This window comes from Perca fluviatilis, chromosome 10 (assembly GCF_010015445.1).
Source record: "Perca fluviatilis chromosome 10, GENO_Pfluv_1.0, whole genome shotgun sequence".
In the NCBI taxonomy this organism is placed as follows: domain Eukaryota; kingdom Metazoa; phylum Chordata; class Actinopteri; order Perciformes; family Percidae; genus Perca; species Perca fluviatilis.
This window is the reverse complement of record NC_053121.1, coordinates 37,223,161-37,243,805: the sequence shown is the minus strand read 5'-3', so window position 1 is coordinate 37,243,805 and position 20,645 is coordinate 37,223,161. Positions and strand designations below refer to the sequence as shown.

Genomic DNA, 20,645 nt, shown 5'->3' with positions numbered 1-20,645 from the left:
GGACCGAGCTCATGGAGGAGCTCAACTGCTCCGTCGTCTACGAGGACATCCAGGACATTCTCAACGACGGCTTCGAGGACCGCAAAGACCCGCTGGAGCTGGCGTCGACACCCGGCGGCGCTGGAGGTAGGGCTGTGCAGTAGACCTTTGTCACGGCAGACATGTTGACTTGTCATAGTAGGAAAAGCACAGGTGTATTCAAACCCATTACTGATGGCTGCATTCCACTTAGGAGAGGTCCTGGTATTAAACCATTACTGATGGCTGCATTCCACTTAGGAGAGGCCCTGGTATTAAACCATTACTGATGGCTGCATTCCACTTAGGAGAGGCCCTGGTATTAAACCATTAATGATGGCTGCATTCCACTTAGGAGAGGTCCTGGTATTAAACCATTACTGATGGCTGCATTCCAATTAGGAGAGACCCTGGTATTAAACCATTAATGATGGCTGCATTCCACTTAGGAGAGGCCCTGGTATTAAACCATTACTGATGGCTGCTTTCCACTTAGGAGAGACCCTGGTATTAAACCATTAATGATGGCTGCATTCCACTTAGGAGAGGCCCTGGTATTAAACCATTAATGATGGCTGCATTCCACTTAGGAGAGGCCCTGGTATTAAACCATTAATGATGGCTGCATTCCACTTAGGAGAGGTCCTGGTATTAAACCATTAATGATGGCAGCATTCCACTTAGGAGAGACCCTGGTATTAAACCATTAATGATGGCTGCATTCCACTTAGGAGAGAACCTGGTATTAAACTATTAATGATGGCTGCATTCCACTTAGGAGAGGTCCTGGTATTAAACTATTAATGATGGCTGCATTCCACTTAGGAGAGAACCTGGTATTAAACCATTAATGATGGCTGCATTCCACTTAGGAGAGACCCTGGTATTAAACCATTAATGATGGCTGCATTCCACTTAGGAGAGGTCCTGGTATTAAACCATTACTGATGGCTGCATTCCACTTAGGAGAGGTCCTGGTATTAAACTAATTACTGATGGCTGCATTCCACTTAGGAGAGGTCCTGGTATTAAACCATTACTGATGGCTGCATTCCACTTAGAGAGACCCTGGTATTAAACCATTAATGATGGCTGCATTCCACTTAGAGAGAACCTGGTATTAAACCATTACTGATGGCTGCATTCCACTTAGGAGAGGCCCTGGTATTAAACCATTAATGATGGCTGCATTCCACTTAGGAGAGGCCCTGGTATTAAACCATTAATGATGGCTGCATTCCACTTAGGAGAGGCCCTGGTATTAAATCATTAATGATGGCTGCATTCCACTTAGGAGAGGTCCTGGTATTAAACCATTACTGATGGCTGCATTCCACTTAGGAGAGGTCCTGGTATTGGTCATGCTGACTCCCTGAAATATCTTACTGGGACACTTGATGGAACTGAGCCATCGTTAAGGTTATCAGTCTCAGCTGTGCTTTTCCTACTAGGACAAGTCAACATGTCTGCTGTGAAAAAGGTCCATTAATCGAACTTTAATCGTGATTATGATAGGGTTGGGCATCGTTTAGATTTTAATGATTCTGATTCCGATTCTTCCTTTTGATTCCGGTTCTCATCGATTCTTTTAGGGGTAGAGTTGAAACGCGCCACATGCTTATTTCACAAATAAGAGGAACGTTTTTTTTATTTTTTTGTTTTTTTGATTCAAAGGTGTGTTGCAGTTCGAGGGGGATTTTTCAATGTAAAACAAAGCTGCACTAGAGCTCCGCTTACTGTGCTCCATGGCTGCAACACAACAAGTGCCTGGTCGCTACGGAAACCAAAACTTGCACATGTTAAATTTGGAACCCCATGATCCAGTGTTTCCTTCAGGATTTATTTTTTTTAGCAGTGGCGGCCTGTCTGTCCGAAAAAAAAACCAACCCGACTCGGAAGAAAGCGAACGTTTTGACAACAGTACATACATGTGCAAAAAGTACATCAACACAACAGTATGTGGAGTTAAACTGGACAGGCCCAATAAGCTCTGAACATTTCCACTTGTTGTTAAATTGCAGTGGGCAGTGCATTATGTCGGCAGGATCATTTTAAAAAGGCGTCTACATTGTGCATCTGGCCTGTTTCTGATGTGGTGGCAGAAATGTTGCCATGGCGGGCCGCCACTACAAAATCAACTTAGAGGAATCACTGCATGATCAGATTTGAAACCAATTCCGATGGAATCGTAATTTCTGAACCGATTCCTAGTTGGAATCGGTTCTCGATGCCCAACCCTAGATTATGATTTCGGCTCCCAACGATCACAAAAACAGAATAATCAAGAAAAACTATTATTTAGCTCATTACGTTTTGCAAGAAAACTCTTATTTCCTCTTGAGTTCTGAATGGGGGAAAAAATGAAGTTTAAATAGGAAAAGTATTAATGTAAATTCTATAGTTGTTTGTGTGTTTTTTTATTTTTTATTTTATTTATTTATTTAACTTTTTCCACTGTTTTTAAGTTGAATAATTGCAAAATCTTTCCAGAAGTCAACGAGTAACAGGGTTCATACGTTTTGTAAAAAACCTGGAAAGGTTATGGAATTTGAAAAATGCTAATTCCATTACAGGCCTGGAAAGGTTTTGGAAACATAAAAAGACCCAGAAAGTTTTGGAAAAGTCATGGATTTTTTTTTTTAACACCACATAATAATATGTCATTAATAATAATAATAATAATAATATGTGATTAATAAATGTATTTTCACATCGTCTTAACCTCAGCGTTGTATTCGGGGAGCGATATTAAGAATCCCACTATGAACCACAGACATTATCATTCATGTTGTAGTTAAACCTCTGAGGGGAAACTTTAACACAGATTAGTGTTCTTATTGGATAATGTCGACTGACATTTTCAGGAACACATAGTCATGGAAATTTGCCAAAAAGTCATGGAAAAGTACTGGTTAAAATGCGTATGAACCCTGAAGTAATCGTGTTAATTTATCGTGATTTCAATATTGACCGAAATAATAGGTAGGAGGTAGGGCTGTGCAATTAATCGAAATTTAATCGTGATTATGATTTCGGCTCCCAATGATCACAAAAACAGAATAATCTATTATTAGACAAACAATTATTTAGCTCATTACGTTTTGCAAAGTAAACTCTTATTTTCTCTTGAGTTCTGAATGAAAAAATAAAGTTTTAAATAGGAAAAGTATTAAGGCAAATTCCACAGATGTATCTGTTTTTTGGTGTATTTAACTTTTTCCACTGTGTTTTTTTAAGTTCAATAATTGAAACATCTTTCCAGAAGTCAACAAGTAATCGTGTTAATTTATCGTGATTTCAATATTGACCGAAATAATAGGTAGGAGGTAGGGCTGTGCAATTAATCGAAATGTAATCGTGATTATGATTTCGGCTCCCAATGATCACAAAAACAGAATAATCGAGAAAAACTTATTTTCTCTTGAATTCTGAATGAAAAAATTAAGTTTAAATAGGAAAAGTATTAAGGTAAATTCCACAGTTGTATGTGTTTTTTATTTATTTTTTTGGTATATTTGTTTAACTTTTTCCACTGTGTTTTTTAAGTTCAATAATTGACAACAAGTAATCGTGTTAATTTATCGTGATTTCAATATTGACCGAAATAATAGGTAGGAGGTAGGGCTGTGCAATTAATCGAAATTTAATCGTAATTATGATTTCGGCACCAATGATCACAAAAACAGAATCGAGAAAAACTTATTTTCTCTTGAATTCTGAATGAAAAAATTAAGTTTTAAATAGGAAAAGTATTAAGGCAAATTCCACAGATGTATGTGTTTTTTTTTTTTTTTTTTTTGGTGTATTTGTTTAACTTTTTCCACTGTGTTTTTTAAGTTCAATAATTGCAACATCTTTCCAGAAGTCAACAAGTAATCGTGTTAATTTATTGTGAATTCAATATTGACCGAAATAATCCTGATTTTATATATTTTGTTTTTCCGTAACCGAGCAGCCCTAGCGGGAGGCCCGGCCTCGGCGTCCCAGGGTCTGCTTCCTCCAGATCTCGCCAGCGTTAAGACGGAGTTCTCGCCGGCTAGCGTGGCTTTCGAGCAGGACTCTCGCACCGGCTCCCCCCACGTCAGATCCACGTCCTCGGGGCCGCCTCCTCACCCCACCAGCTCCCCCGTCGCATCCTCCTCGGCGTCCTCCCCGGCTCTGCCGCCCTCCCAGTCCCAGCCTGCGCCCCCCCCGCCCAGGCAGCTTCAGCCACCCCCGAACCACCTTCTCCCTCCGGGGCCCCCCGTGCCCAAAGACCTGTCTCCCGCACAGCAGCTGCAGCAGCTGGCCGCGCAGCAGCAGAGAGCGCAGCACCTCCACGGACAAATGCAGCACAAGCAGCCACAGCCGGGGGCCAAGTTCCACAATCAGGGGCCCCACGCGCACCCCCCGCCTTGGCCCCAGATGGCCAACGCCTCTCAGAGCCCACTAGGGGGCGCGTTTGGTATGGACAAGCCGACGAGCCCCTCTCTGTACCCGCAGGACTTCAACCCCAACGGGCAGAAGCAGCTGCTGATGCCCGGTCAGCCCAACAAAGGCTCTCCCAAAGCGGGGGCCCAAAGCGGCTACATGCCGGGCCCCCCAGGACACCCCAACATAATGGGTCACCCGACGTCGGGGCCGCCGCTCAGCCACCCACCGCCACAAGGCGGCGCTCAGGCGACGGCCGCCATGCTGAACTACAACAACACCAAACCTTTGTCGCACTTTGAGGCGGGTCCCGGGCCCCCGCGGCTCCCCAACACCCAGAGCCAGAACAAGGCGGCGCTGCTATCGCTGCTCCGACAGCAGCAGCAGATCAAACAGAAGAACAGCATGAACTTCCGCCAGCACATACCGCACGCGCAGGTAAGAAACTCACCTGTCGCTGCACACACACACACACACACACACACACACACACACACACACACACACACACACACACACACCGTTACTGCCTCAGAGAAAACACACACACACACAAGGGCTTCGGTTTCAAATTCTCTTTAATTTCAGTGATGTTTATCCAGAGAGAAACTGTTCTTTCTAACATGATGTCATCGTGCTAAGAGAGCACTGTTAGCCTTTACAGCAGAGCCTTTACCTAGGTACTGTCAGGGCACGCCCTCATACTCTGCTCCTGACTGGCTAGTAGTCCTTACCTAGGTACTGTGAGGACACGCCCTCATACTCTGCTCCTGACTGGCTAGTAGTCCTTACCTAGGTACTGTCAGGGCACGCCCTCATACTCTGCTCCTGACTGGCTAGTAGTCCTTACCTAGGTACTGTCAGGGCATGCCCTCATACTCTGCTCCTGACTGGCTAGTAGTCCTTACCTAGGTACTGTCAGGGCATGCCCTCATACTCTGCTTCTGACTGGCTAGTAGTCCTTACCTAGCTACTGTCAGGGCACGCCCTCATACTCTGCTTCTGACTGGCTAGTAGTCCTTACCTAGCTACTGTCAGGGCACGCCCCTCATACTCTGCTTCTGACTGGCTAGTAGTCCTTACCTAGGTACCTGTCAGGGCACGCCCTCATACTCTGCTTCTGACTGGCTAGTAGTCCTTACCTAGCTACTGTCAGGCGCGCCCTCATACTCTGCTTCTGACTGGCTAGTAGTCCTTACCTAGGTACTGTCAGGGCACGCCCTCATACTCTGCTCCTGACTGGCTAGTAGTCCTTACCTGGGTACTGTCAGGGCACGCCTCCTACTCTGCTTCTGACTGGCTAGTAGTCCTTACCTAGGTACTGTCAGGGGCCCGCCCTCATACTCTGCTCCTGACTGGCTAGTAGTCCTTACCTAGCTACTGTCAGGGCAGCCCTCATACTCTGCTTCTGACTGGCTAGTAGTCCTTACCTGGGTACTGTCAGGGCCCGCCCTCATACTCTGCTTCTGACTGGCTAGTAGTCCTTACCTAGGTACTGTCAGGGCACGCCCTCACTCTGCTTCTGACTGGCTAGTAGTCCTTACCTAGGTACTGTCAGGGGCCACTCATACTCTGCTTCTGACTGGCTAGTAGTCCTTACCTAGGTACTGTCAGGGCACGCCCTCATACTCTGCTTCTGACTGGCTAGTAGTCCTTACCTAGGTACTGTCAGGGCACGCCCTCATACTCTGCTTCTGACTGGCTAGTAGTCCTTACCTAGGTACTGTCAGGGCACGCCCTCATACTCTGCTTCTGACTGGCTAGTAGGGGTGGGAATCACCAGAGGCCTCACGATACTTAGGAAATTTTGTCGGTTCAGAAATTTTGTCAACATGTGTTTTATCTAAAAAGAAAAATTTCTCTGTTTGTTCATCTCACTTAAATTGTATTGCTGCAAAATGGGATTGTGTCAAGCAGGCAGACTGACCAACGTGTGTGTGTGCGCGCACGGTATTTTTGTTGTTGTGTGTGTGTGTGTGTGTGTGTGTGTGTGTGTGTGTGTGTGTGTGTGTGTGTGTGTGTGTGTGTGTGTGTGTGTGTCTCTGAACGTGTGTGTGTGTGTGTGTCTCTGAATGTGCATTTGTGTGTCTGAGTGTAGAGGAAGACTGACAGCTTGTGTGTTTTGTTGAGAGGAAGACTGACAGCTTGTGTTGTTGTGTGTTGTGTGTTTTTGTGTTTTGTGTTGTGTTGTGTTGTGTGTGTAGAGGAAGACTGACAGCTCTAGTGTGTGTGTGTATTGTGGAGGAAGACTGACAGCTCTAGTGTGTGTGTGTGTGATTGTGTATTGAGGTAGAGACTGACAGCTTGTGTGTGTGTGTGTGTGTGTGTTGTGTGTGTGTGTGTGTGTGTGTTGTGTGTATAGGGAAGACTGACAGCTTGTGTGTGTGTGTGTGGTTGTAGAGGAAGACTGACAGCTCTAGTGTGTGTGTGTGTGTGTGTGTGTGGAGGAAGACTGACAGCTCTAGTGTGTGTGTGTGTGTGTGTGTGTGTGTGTGTGTATAGAGGAAGACTGACAGCTTGTGTGTGTGTGTGTGTGTAGAGGAAGACTGACAGCTCTAGTGTGTGTGTGTGTGTGTGTGTGTGTGGAGGAAGACTGACAGCTCTAGTGTGTGTGTGTGTGTGTGTGTGTGTGTGTGTGTGTGTGTGTGTATAGAGGAAGACTGACAGCTTTTGTGTGTGTGTGTGTGTGTGAGGAAGAGACAAAAATGACAGCTCTAGTGTGTGTGTGTGTGTGTGTGTGTGTGTGTGTGTGTGTAGAGGAAGACTGACAGCTCTACTGTGTGTGTGTGTGTGTGGAGGAAGACTGACAGCTCTAGTGTGTGTGTGTGTGTGTGTGTGTGTGTGTGTGTGTGTGTGTGTGTAGAGGAAGACTGACAGCTTGTGTGTGTGTGTAGAGGAAGACTGACAGCTCTAGTGTGTGTGTGTGTGTGTGTGTGTGTGTGTGTGTGTGTGTGTGTGTGTGTATAGAGGAGGAATGACCAGCTTGTGTGTGTGTGTGTGTGTGTGTGTATAGAGGAAGACTGACAGCTTTTTGTGTGTGTGTGTGTGTGTGTGTGTAGAGGAAGACTGACAGCTCTAGTGTGTGTGTGTGTGTGTAGAGGAAGACTGACAGCTCTAGTGTGTGTGTGTGTGTGTAGAGGAAGACTGACAGCTCTAGTGTGTGTGTGTGTGTGTGTATAGAGGAAGACTGACAGCTTTTGTGTGTGTGTGTGTGTGTGTGTGTGTGTGTGTGTGTGTGTGTGTGTGTGTGTGTGTGTGTGTGTGTGTGTGTGTGGAGGAAGACGACAGTCTAGTGTGTGTGTGTGTGTGTGTGTGTGTGTAGAGGAAGACTGACAGCTCTAGTGTGTGTGTGTGTGTGTAGAGGAAGACTGACAGCTTTACCCCTTAGTATCAAGTATCGAAAAATGCCTCGTCATTCAATACCCAATTTCAACACCTAAGGAGTACATCTCATCAGCGCCAGGGGGCCAATCGGCACGCAGCATGCTTCTACCAAGATCTAATAATGTCTGCGATTGGCTGTCTGACCTTACACGTCGTAGAGACACGCAGGAAAAACTCTACGTTACACAGAGACGTAGTAGGAGCTGGAACATGAATACAAAGATTTGTGTTATGTGTAAGTAGGGCTGGGCAATATATGGATATCATATCGATATCGTGATAGGAGACTGGATATCGTCTTAGATTTTAGATATTGTAATAAGTGTTGTCTTTCCTGGTTTTTAAGGCTCCATTACAGTAAAGTGATGTCATTTTCTGAACTTACCAGACTGTTCTAGCTTTTCTATAGTTGGTTATTATATACACATTAATGATTATTTATCAAAAATCTTGTGTAAATATTTAATATTCGATCTCGAGGTATTTGGTCAACAATATCGTGATATTAGATTTTTTTTCATATCGCCCCGCTCTATGTGTAATGTTGTCGTTTCTCAAGCCATATTTTTGAATACTGACCAATCTTACTGCCGATGCCAAGCCCTAGTTGCTGTCCCGTCACACTGGTCTGCAGCTCGCTGAACTGGTTTCAGTCCAACAGGTGCAGATGAAGAGCAGCACACAGCAGTGTGAGTGGAAGTGAAGTCGGTCTGCAGCAGGGAGGCCCTTTTTGTTCAGCTGCTTCACACCGGCCTGGCCCCCGTGTGTGTGTGTGTGTGTGTGTTTGTGTGTTTGTGTGTTTGTGTGTGTCTGTTTCTGTGTGTGTGTCTGTTTCTGTGTGTGTGTGTGGGTGTGTGCGCGCGTGTTTAACTATATTCGTGGGGTCCAAAAACTGGGAGTACAGTACTTGTGGGGTCCCGACAGCCTGTGGGGCCAAAATGCTGGACCCTCCAAGTTTAAAGGGCTGTTTGAGGGTTAAGATTTGGTTTTAGGATTAGGGATATAATTAGGTTATGGTGAGGGTAAGGGTTAAGGTTAGGCATTTAGTGGTGATGGTTATGGTGAGGGTAAGGGTTAAGGTTAGGCATTTAGTTGTGATGGTTAAGGTTAGGGTAAGGGTTAAGGTTAGGCATTTAGTTGTGATGGTTAAGATGAGGGTAAGGGTTAAGGTTAGGCATTTAGTTGTGATGGTTAAGGTTAGGGTAAGGGTTAAGGTTAGGCATTTAGTGGTGATGGTTAAGGTTAGTGTAAAGGGGCTAGGGAATGCATTATGTCAATGACAGGTCCCCACAAAGATGGTGCAACAAACCTGTGTGTGTGTGTAGCAGCTGGTTGCTAAGGCTCACAGGGGGGGTGGGGGTGAAGGGAGGCAGTGACAAAGCAGCCTTTCATATTCTCTCTGTATTTAAATATAGCTGTTGCTGCTTGTATTTCTCCTCTCTGCAGCCAGGACACTCTGTTCCTGCTGTACTTCAAACTTACACTAACTAAACTTATACACACTGTTGGTTTTTGTCCTGTTTGGCCTTCGTACAGTACATAAAGTACTGTTCAAGTGTTTCTATTTTTTGCGACATGGAAGAATTTTGGTGGTTTTAACCAATGGCAAAGAAAAATCCTCTTTTGAATGTGTTTTAAAAGCAATTTAGCAGGACTTAAAGTATTCCGGCAGCAATATTGTTTTTTCCACTATGGCCACACCAAGACCCGCCCTTCAATAGCATTCACACACTACTATTGGCCAGGCGTCCATGCTTACATATACAGGTCCTATCCCCTGACCCTAACCTTAACCACTCGAGGTCAAAAGCCTAACCCCAACCAATCAGGCTGCTTCGTAGGGCGGGTCTTGGCGTGGCCGTAGTGGGATTCCTAATTTGGTATTCCGGCACCACCGTGCTGGAAAAAATAAAAACTTGCATGCTGTTTTTAATATTTTCGAGTCCATTGATTTCCCCTACCAATCACATGAGAGAAACGCAGCTCTAACTAACGTTACAAGCCTATCGGCAGCAGAGCAGGGCGGGTCCTGGCAACGCAGTGTGATTGTGATCCATAAGTCACGTTAGCAAGTTCACGAAGCCTGGGGATGATGTCCTACCTTTTAGAGAAAGGACTCAAAAATAAATGGCGCTGGGCGTGGATAGAAGTAGGTAGAGACGGCGAGCCTTTTGGCAGTTTGGCAGAAACTGCGAGAGCCTGGTGCTTGTTTCTGCACATTTTATATACTTATGACTGGCCGTGTCTGCGATTTCTGCCGTTTCTCTCCATCCAAGAAAAGGTCAAAACCTTCAAAAACAGCGACAAAAACTTTGATAAGTGACAAACTTAGAGAAAAATATGACCGTAGAAGTAACTACAGCCTTGTAACTGAAAAACTGTTTGCAAAAAATGTTACGTACCTCCTGCAGTCCTCCAGAGTAGCCCTAGGGGGACACGTACCCCCTGCAGTCCTCCACAGTACCCCTAGGGGGACACGTACCCCCTGCAGTCCTCCACAGTACCCCTAGGGGGACACGTACCCCCTGCAGTCCTCCACAGTACCCCTAGGGGGACACGTACCCCCTGCAGTCCTCCACAGTACCCCTAGGGGGACACGTACCCCCTGCAGTCCTCCACAGTACCCCTAGGGGGACACGTACCCCCTGCAGTCCTCCACAGTACCCCTAGGGGGACACGGTACCCCCTGCAGTCCTCCCACAGTACCCCCTAGGGGACCATTGCCCCCTGCAGTCCTCCAGAGTACCCCTAAAGGGGACACGTACCCCCTGCAGTCCTCCAGAGTACCACTAGGGGGACACGTACCCCCTGCAGTCCTCCAGAGTACCCCTAGGGGGACACGTACCCCCTGCAGTCCTCCAGAGTACCCCTAGAGGGACACGTACCCCCTGCAGTCCTCCAGAGTACCACTAGGGGGACACGTACCCCCTGCAGTCCTCCAGAGTACCCCTAGAGGGACACGTACCCCCATTTGAGAAACACTGCCTTACACCAAACGATGGAGTCTTGTTAGGAGCCCCTAACAAGACTCTCAGGGTCTCCATTACGATATTAGACATTAGTCTGAGACAGTGGAATCGCTTGAAAAGTCATTTTGGTGTGAGGTCACCATTAAATTAACCATTTGTGGGATAATGTGTCCACGACTGAACTCTCTCTCTCTCTCTCTCTCTGTCTCTCTCTCTCTGTCTCTCTCTCTCTCTGTCTCTCTGTCTCTCTCTCTCTCTCTCTCTCTCTGTCTCTCTCTCTCTCTCTCTCTCTGTCTCTCTCTCTCTCTGTCTCTCTGTCTCTCTCTCTGTCTCTCTCTCTCTGTCTCTCTCTCTCTGTCTCTCTCTCTCTCTCTCTCTGTCTCTCTGTCTCTCTGTCTCTCTCTCTGTCTCTCTCTCTCTCTGTCTCTCTCTCTCTGTCTCTCTCTCTCTCTCTCTCTCTCTCTCTCATATATCTTTCACATCTTCTTAATTTGTGTTTTCCACCAGGACCAGAACCCCTACCCTGCCCCTCCACATGGCCCGGGCCCCGCCAACACCATGGCGCCCGCGCCCGGAAACAACGCCATGACGGCCCAGCCGGGGGCGAACGCCATGGCGGGTAATCACGGTAACGCAGCGTACCTGAGCAGCCAGGTGGCGGTGGCGGCGGCGCTGAAACAGCAGCATCAGCAGCAGATCCTGGAGCAGCAGAAGCAGCAGTACATGCAGAGACAGCAGCTCATGGCTGAGCAGGTAAACACGCTACTTGGAAAACAGATGCAGTTTTGTCCCTTAAAGGGGTGATAGAATGACCACTAAGGTCTATATAAAAGAGACTTCAGATCCAGTATTAGGGGACCACTAAGGTCTTTATAAAAGAGACTTCAGATACAGTATTAGGGGACCACTAAGGTCTATATAAAAGAGACTTCAGATACAGTATTAGGGGACCACTAAGGTCTATATAAAGAGACTTCAGATACAGTATTAGGGGACCACTAAGGTCTATATAAAAGAGACTTCAGATACAGTATTAGGGGACCACTAAGGCCTATATAAAAGAGACTTCAGATACAGTATTAGGGGACCACTAAGGCCTATATAAAAGAGACTTCAGATACAGTATTAGGGGACCACTAAGGCCTATATAAAAGAGACTTCAGATACAGTATTAGGGGACCACTAAGGTCTATATAAAGAGACTTCAGATACAGTATTAGGGGACCACTAAGGCCTATATAAAAGAGACTTCAGATACAGTATTAGAGGACCACTAAGGTCTATATAAAAGAGACTTCAGATACAGTATTAGGGGACCACTAAGGTCTATATAAAAGAGACTTCAGATACAGTATTAGGGGGACCACTAAGGCCTATATAAAAGAGACTTCAGATACAGTATTAGAGGACCACTAAGGTCTATATAAAAGAGACTTCAGATACAGTATTAGGGGACCACTAAGGTCTATATAAAAGAGACTTCAGATACAGTATTAGGGGACCACTATATAAAAGAGACTTCAGATACAGTATTAGGGGACCACTATATAAAAGAGACTTCAGATGCAGTATTAGGGGACGAGAGAGAGAGAGAGAGAATTGTGTTAAAGTCAGTATCTTAATATTATCGGTAATAAATGATCAGGGCTCATTATTTTCTGTTTCGTCTGGAAACTGGGTTTCACAAGCAAATGCTCGGTGGTGAGATAACCGTAATACGAGGGCCTAAATTAGATTATGGAAATGGAAATCTTTTCTGGTTGGTTTTTGTGTGTCTGCACAATATCACAGAGTCAATTTACCCGTCAGAGAAATCCACTCAGCTTCCTGGGCTTGATCTCGATCCAAATTCGCACAAATCAACAAGATAAACTGGGATTCTGCTCTTCCATACAAAGGAGAGTTCTCTCACTTACTTTATTAATGTAGAAGTTCTGCTTCAAGAAAGGAACTTTTTATATAGCAGGTTTTATTTGCCAAGCTTAACCCTTGTGTTGTCTTCCTGTTTACACGCAACGTTGTGTTTTTCTGGGTAGAAATATTTTTCTACACTTTTCTCAACGTTTTTGTCACTTTTTTAACATGTTTTTTTTATTTTATTTTTGTCATTTTTTTCCGATGTTTTACACTTTATGCCGATTTGTTTTTGTCACTGTTTTTTTTTGTTTTTGTCAATTTTTTAACAATTTTTTGTCGCTTTTTTCAATGTTTTTTTTTCTCTCACATTTTTTTCATATATTTTTTTTAATCACTTTTTGTAAAAAATCCACTTTTTTCCGATTTTTATTTTTTCATTTTATTTTTTGGTTCATTTATTTCAGCATAAAAAAAAAAATCTTTTTGTCGATTTTTTTAAAATTTATTTAATTATTTTTCCCTACGTTTTGGTAGCTTTTTTCCCAACCTTTGTCGCTTTTTTCAACGTTCTTTTGTCATAGTTCTGATTTATAGAAAGTTTTTGTAAACGGGTCAAATTTGACTCTAGGACAACAGGACGGTTAAGAGAGAAGACCGAATATTTTGTTGTAAGAATGAGCTGTAAAGTAAATAACCTATAATTTTGTTCATGGCACTTTGTGTGCATGACACTGACCTAAAGAAAACATTATGCATCACCCTTTTTACACAAAGAAATCAAAATGAATCGGATGATAAATGACATTAGTCCGTGATGCAGTTTGAGCCGTTTTTATTCACGGCTGGAAGTTAAATGTTAAAACCTGCAGTCGAGTTGAGTCGGAGAAACTTTTCACCAACCTGTAAGCACTGGTTTTAAACACTAGAGGGAGCTGTTGGATTACAGGAGGAGTGGTGGGACCGATTCAGACACAGCATTTAAAAATGTGTTCCCTTAGCCAGTCAGACACAAAAACATTGGGGGGGGAAAAGGGTCCGAGTTGAAGAGAAAACAAGTTACTGATTATCTATCTATCTATCTATCTCTCTATCTATCTCTCTATCTATCTATCTATCTCTCTATCTATCTCTCTATCTATCTATCTATCTCTCTATCTATCTCTATCTATCTATCTATCTATCTCTCTATCTCTATCTATCTATCTCTCTATCTATCTCTATCTATCTCTATCTATCTCTCTATCTATCTATCTCTATCTATCTATCTATCTATCTATCTATCTATCTATCTATCTATCTATCTATCTACGTCTTTTATTGTCTAGCAGACATGTTGAAGTATTAATGTTGCTTCTAGATGAAAAGACTGATGATGATGTCTGTCTGTCTCTCTCTCTGTATCTGTCTGTCTCTCTGTATCTATCTGTCTGTCTCTCTGTATCTGTCTCTCTGTATCGGTCTCTCTGTCTGTCTCTCTGTATCTGTCTGTCTGTATCTGTATCTGTCTGTCTCTCTGTATCTCTGTCTGTATCTGTCTCTCTGTATCTGTCTGTCTCTCTGTATCTGTCTCTCTGTATCTGTCTGTCTCTCTGTATCTGTCTCTCTGTATCTGTCGGTCTCTGTATCTGTCTCTCTGTATCTGTCTGTCTCTGTATCTGTCTCTCTCTGTTTCTGTCTGTCTCTCTGTATCTGTCTCTCTCTGTATCTGTCTCTCTGTGTCTGTCTCTCTCTCTGTTTCTGTCTGTCTCTCTGTACCTGTCTGTATCTGTGTCTCTGTATCTGTCTCTCTCTGTATCTGTCTCTCTGTGTCTGTCTGTCTCTCTGTACCTGTCTGTCTGTATTTGTGCAGGAGAAGCAGCGGCAGCAGGACCAGCAGCTGCAGAGACACCTGACCCGACCGCCGCCACAGTACCAGGACCAGCCGGGACAACCGGCCAATCAGAACCCTTTCCCACAGCCGCCAGTCAACCAGTTTACAGGTAGGAACATCAGGACCATCGACTGCCTTTACAAGGATCACAGATGCTAAATAAGCATTTCATTAATTTACTGACATTTCACTTTTTGGGGTTTTAATATTGTCTTCAACTGTTTAACTGGTAGTATCAGTCGGTCAAACTTCTTACTGTCAGTTAGAAGAAAGAATACAAATATATTCTAATTTGTGGAAACCATCTCCGAACTGATCAGCAAAACTATTTTGTCTCCAGAAGATTTAATTCCTCAGTTCAGTGGTTTCATGTTGAGATTTTCTAGCACAAAAAAGTGTCATTTGTTCCCAGGTTGCACTGCTCCTGTGTCCATTTATATGAAAGAAATATAAGCGACAGTCAGTCAACCAAAATAAGACCTAAGACAAGACCTAAGACAAGACCTAAGACAAGACCTAAGACAAGACCTAAGACAAGACCTAAGACAAGACCTAAGACAAGACCTAAGACAAGACCTAAGACAAGACCTAAGACAAGACCTAAGACAAGACCTAAGACAAGACCTAAGACAAGACGACCTAAGACAAGACGACCTAAGACAAGACGACCTAAGACAAGAAGACCTAAGACAAGACGACCTAAGACAAGACGACCTAAGACAAGAAGACCTAAGACAAGAAGACCTAAGACAAGAAGACCTTAGACCTAAGACAAGAAGACCTTAGACATTAGACAAGAAGACCTTAGACATTAGACAAGAAGACCTTAGACATAAGACAAGAAGACCTTAGACATAAGACAAGAAGACCTTAGACATAAGACAAGAAGACCTTAGACATAAGACAAGAAGACCTTAGACATAAGACAAGAAGACCTTAGACATTAGACAAGAAGACCTTAGACATAAGACAAGAAGACCTTAGACATTAGACAAGAAGACATTAGACAAGAAGACATTAGACATAAGACAAGAAGACATTAGACATAAGACAAGAAGACATTAGACAAGAAGAGAAGAAGGCATAAGACAAGAAATAAGACAAGAAGACATTAGACAAGAAGACCTAAGACAAGAAATAAGAAGACAGAAGTCAAAAGACATGAGACATTAAGACACAAAAAAGTGTAATTTGTTCCCAGGTTGCACTGCTCCTGTGTCCATTTATATGAAAGAAATATAAGCGACAGTCAGTCAACCACAATAAGACATTAGACCTAAGACAAGAAGACCTAAGACAAGAAGACCTAAGACAAGAAGACCTAAGACAAGAAGACCTAAGACAAGAAGACAGAAGGCATATGACAAGAAGACAAAAGACAAGACAGAAGTCAAAAGACCTAAGACATTAAGACACAAGACACACAAAAAGTGTCCTTTCTTCCCAGGTTGCACTGCTCCTGTGTCCATTGACATGAAAGAAATATAAGCGACAGTCAGTCAACCACAATAAGAGCTTAATAAGTTCAGTAAGTTGTATTTTACAGCAGGAACTGTTCAGGAAGAGTAGCCTGTGCTGTTTGTCCGGTCAGATCACATTTGTTTTATTAAAATAATATTGGAGCCTGTTGTTCTTGTGACTCTCAGGACAGACACATATCTGTCTGTTTGTCTCTCGCTCGGCTCACCGCTGATTTGAAAGTTAAATAACAAACCGCAGTGGTTCAGTCCCCGAGCCGCTCAGACAGACATTCAGCTTGTAGCTGCTACGTTACACTGGCTGATCTGTGTTTTCATACTAATGATGAAGTGGTAACGACTAGTCATTCACAGCTTCAGCTGCTGCTGGATAATGTGTAGCGTTATGGCCCTTTCTAATTTAATGGTTACTAAGCACTTTTCACAGAGAACTTTTGGCTGGTTCCTCGTCAGTTTAAACCATTAATTACTTAAATTAGTTCTTTTATAGACTTGGTCGACATTACTGGGAACGCCTACTAAAACGTGCGTCTGTCTGTCTCTCTGTGTGTCTGTCTGTGTCTCTGTGTCTTTGTCGGTCTGTGTCTTTGTCGGTCTTTGTCTATCTGTGTGTCTGTCTGTGTCTCTGTCTGTTTCTCGGTGTGTCTGTCTGTCTGTGTCTCTGTCTGTGTCTCGGTCTATCTGTGTGTCTTTGTCTCTGTCTTGGTCAGTCTGTCTGTGTGTCTCTGTCTGTCTGTCGGTGTCTCTGTCTATCTGTGTCTCTGTGTCTGTCTGTCGGTGTCTCCATCTGTCTGTCTCTCTGTCAGTCTGGCTCTCTGTCGGTGTCTATCCGTGTGTCTGTCTGTGTCTTTGTCTGTCGGTCTGTGTCTCTGTCGGTTTGTCTATCTAGCTGTCTGTCTGTGTCTCTGTCTGTCTCTGTCTGTCTGTAGTGAGCGTAACGTTAGACCTAGTTAGCGGTTGCTCTTTACTCTCATATTTACGTATTTTTTTTTTGGTACGATGCCGATAAGTTTCTGTGTGGCGTTCTGCGTCTCTAATAAGAATAAAATCCTGATCTTTAGTTTGATATACTGCCGAATAGACAGACAGAGAGACGGTGTTGTCTTGCTGCAAGTTTAAAAATAGTTTATGTTGGTCGCACAAAACAATTAAACTGAACTTTGGAGAAACTATGACGTAATTATTTTCAGATATTCTTTATACAAATAAAATATAAGTAGACCAAGTTAGACAGTCGTCCATATCTATTAGGGCTGTGCTCGATTTGAAGAAATTCTTACTCGACTGACACTCATTCAACTGTACCGACTAATCGATTAGTTGATTTAAATCGACAGATCTGTAAATCTGAGTTTCTCCACAAAGAGTCGTGCTAAAAGCACCACTTTAATTCTTGTGTTTACCAGAGATGAGCTCGTACGTTTCTTGGAAATAAGTCATTCAGCATGAAAACAGCATCAGACATGACTAATGGAGTAAAGAAATCTAAGTTGACTAAGACTAAAACCACCGATTAGTCGACTAATCCACTAAGAGGGAGCGGCCCTACTAATTGATGTGCATCCCATACTGCCTTGTTTGGTATTATAATTAGAATTTTTTTATAATGCAAATTGGTCATGCAATCTTTTAAAATGGATGTTTAGTTTCACTTGAACTGGTCAAAAATAAAATACACCCTGCAGGGAAGTAAGTCTAAGTTTTGTGAGGTTTGGGGACCTTTTCTTTGACCGAATACATGGAGGGTGATGCTAACGAATAACTGAGAATGACCGAAAAGTGTCCGCAAACTGTCTTAATTCATCTTTTTCTCTCTCGACTAAAAGGTAGCAGCCCTAATATCTAATATATCTATATAGCTCAACTTGACATGAATAAACAATGTAACATTTTGCGATGCTGTTTTACAAACTGTGTTTCTGCTTCACAGCTTCCTCTCAGCCAATGGGCAGCGTCGGCTCCATGGGAGGCCCCGCCCCCTCCCAGCGTATGTTCCCTCAGACCCAGGGCATGATGGGTATGAGCATGGGGCAAGGTGGCGGCGGGCCAGCCGGCGGCGTGGCTCCGCCCCCTGCGGGCAGCCAGGCCGACATCGGCCTGTCGTCCTGCGGGGGGGTAGGAGGAGGAGGAGGAGGAGGAGGAGGAGGAGGCGCGCCTGGCGCGTGGACGTGCAGCAGGTGCTCTACAACAACATGAACCTTCACGCCGCGGCGCAGCAGGGCGGCCTGCAGCGGCAGCCTCTGGGCGCCATGACCGCGTCCTACCGGCAGAACCTGCTGGCTCAGCAGCAGCACCTGAAGACGCAGCCCAACGCCGCCATGTTGAAGCAGCAGCAGCAGCAGCTGGCCGCCGCCGCAGCGCAGCAGCTCGCATGCCGGGCGCCATGCAGGGCGCCATGGGAGCCGGTCTGCAGGGACCGCAGAGTGGCGCCTGGCAGCAGCAGCAGCAGCAGTTGGGCAACCAGACATCGTCCGGTAACTCCGGTTTACCGCCAAACGCCTTCAACAACGCCAACGCCTTTCACATGCAGCAGCAGCAGTCTCGCATTCCCAAGATGCCGCCGGGCGCTACGCCGTTCGTCGGCGCTAACCCCGGCGGGCGTCCGATAGTCGGTCGGAACGCGGTGCATCAGATGATGCAGACAAACATGGCCGCTGCTCAGCAGAGGGCGCAGCCCAACGCTCAAAGCCCGCCAGCAGCAGCAGCAGCAGCAGCAGACTCAACAACAGGCCAATCAGAGCCTCCCAGACCTGGCGGCGTTCGGACAGCCGCAGGGCAACGGGCGCCAGGGACTGCAGTGTAACCAAGGTTACCAGGTGAGCAGGACTGCCAGTCAGCAGCAGCAGCAGCAGGTGGCGTTCGGATACAACGTGGCGTCGGGGAGCTTCGCAGGCGAGAGCGAGCTGGTGGACTCGCTTCTGAAGGGCCAGAGCACCCAGGAGTGGATGGCCGACCTGGACGAACTGCTCGCCAGCCACCACTAGGAGAAGATTTAACACTGTCGTGATTTTTTTAAACAAACTAAAAGAGATCCAGACGGGGAGGTCGGAGCGATAGCGATAGCGTTAGCCGGCCAGCTAACTTAGAGAGCAGCCAGCGGATGAATGCGAGTCTCCTCTAGGGTTGGGTATCGTTTGGGAATTTTTACGATTCCGACGCTGAACCGATTCTACGAAAAACTGAAAAATAAATGGGTTGTTTTTTTCGGCTGTTTCGGTGAGCCCAGAGGGGAAGATATGGCATTGTTAAAGTAGCCTACGTTTACGGTAGCTATAGCTAACGGTACACTACAGAGGAAGTGGGATATTGTTACGTACGCTTCGGAGCGACTGAGAGAAAATATTTCAGTCGTCACACTCGGTAGAACCCAAACGAGGAACCGAAATTTACGTTCATATCCGGTCCGATTCCTACCGGTTGCGTAGGAATCGGTTCCACAGTGGAACCGGCTTTCGGTACCCAACCCTAGCCTCCTCTCCTCTCTGTAAACATCTGGCTGACTGGCGAAGTCATGAAGGAGCCGTTTGCTGTGTCACGTTCTCATTATATTATTCCCAATATATCGGTAGATGCTGATCACAGTAGAGCTGCGAAGATGAATCGATAAGTTGTCAATGGGTTGCTTGTTTTGTCTCTAAAATGGTGAAAAATGTGGGTTTTTTTCAAACTGATTTTATTTTTATTTTACTATTTATCAAAAAATAGTTGTCGATTTAATTAAACGGTTGACAGCTAATCGATAAAACTTTCGCAGCTCTAATGCAGAAGGCCAGCCACACGTGGAAACACACACACACATTCTCACTCAGTGTTTGTAGTTTCACACGAGGCCAAAATATCTGTTGTTGACTTTTTTTTTTTCTTTAACAAAACCAATGTCAGCCGAAATCTAAATAGGCCACAGAGGGGCGAACGTGTGAGCTTGTTTCGGACAGATTGCAGATAATTGGTGCGTCACACACACACACACACACACACACACGATCATAAACACATACAATCATATACACACACCCATACAGAGAGACACATACACAGACACACACACACACACCCATACACAGAGAGAGAGACAGAGACAGACACACACACCCTTACAGAGAGAGACACAGCCACGAAACACACACACACACAGAAACACACAAAAAGACCTATACACACACACACACACAACACAATCATACACACACACCCATACAGAGAGACAAAGGCCCGAATCCCAATGCGACCACAGACATTGGAGCTTGGGTGTCCCAGGGAGCTGAGGGTTTGAGTACACAACCGAGTTTCCGTGAGTCTGCATCGATGCAGACTTCACCAGGAATTACCCACAGCAAAGCGCAGGACGCACACCGGAGAGACGAGTAGGAACCGAAATACAGGTAAACAACAGAGCAACACACCAGGAACGGACCACCTGGTGTCCTGCTCAGAAACAAGAGTTTGTCAGCGGCTCCTGGGCCCGCCTGGAAACAAAAATAAAAGGACAATCCCAAACCGAAGTTCAGCAAATTTTGTATTAAACGCGCAAAAAGTCGGGAACCATTTTACCTATCCGAGCCCCACACACACACTCATACCGAGATCACAAGTCAGGAGCTACCAGGGCTCACTTGAGCAAGACACACACACCCATACAGAGACACACACAGAAACACA

The 20,645-nt window shown here is 45.0% G+C and overlaps 1 protein-coding gene across 1 annotated transcript in view; it reads left to right on the top strand.

Moving 5' to 3' along the window:
* maml1 (mastermind-like transcriptional coactivator 1) overlaps window positions 1–20,039 on the top strand; it is a 36,130-nt gene extending 16,091 nt beyond the window's left edge. Inside the window, 8 exon segments of the mRNA XM_039813570.1 lie at window positions 1–126; window positions 3,974–4,866; window positions 11,289–11,534; window positions 14,488–14,617; window positions 17,917–18,143; window positions 18,146–18,337; window positions 18,340–18,674; window positions 18,676–20,039. The exon segment at window positions 1–126 is cut by the window's left edge and continues 361 nt beyond it. Of these exon segments, the coding sequence (XP_039669504.1) occupies window positions 1–126; window positions 3,974–4,866; window positions 11,289–11,534; window positions 14,488–14,617; window positions 17,917–18,143; window positions 18,146–18,337; window positions 18,340–18,674; window positions 18,676–18,970 (2,444 nt within the window). The 3' untranslated portion in view covers window positions 18,971–20,039.
* The last annotated feature ends 606 nt before the right edge of the window (window positions 20,040–20,645 follow it).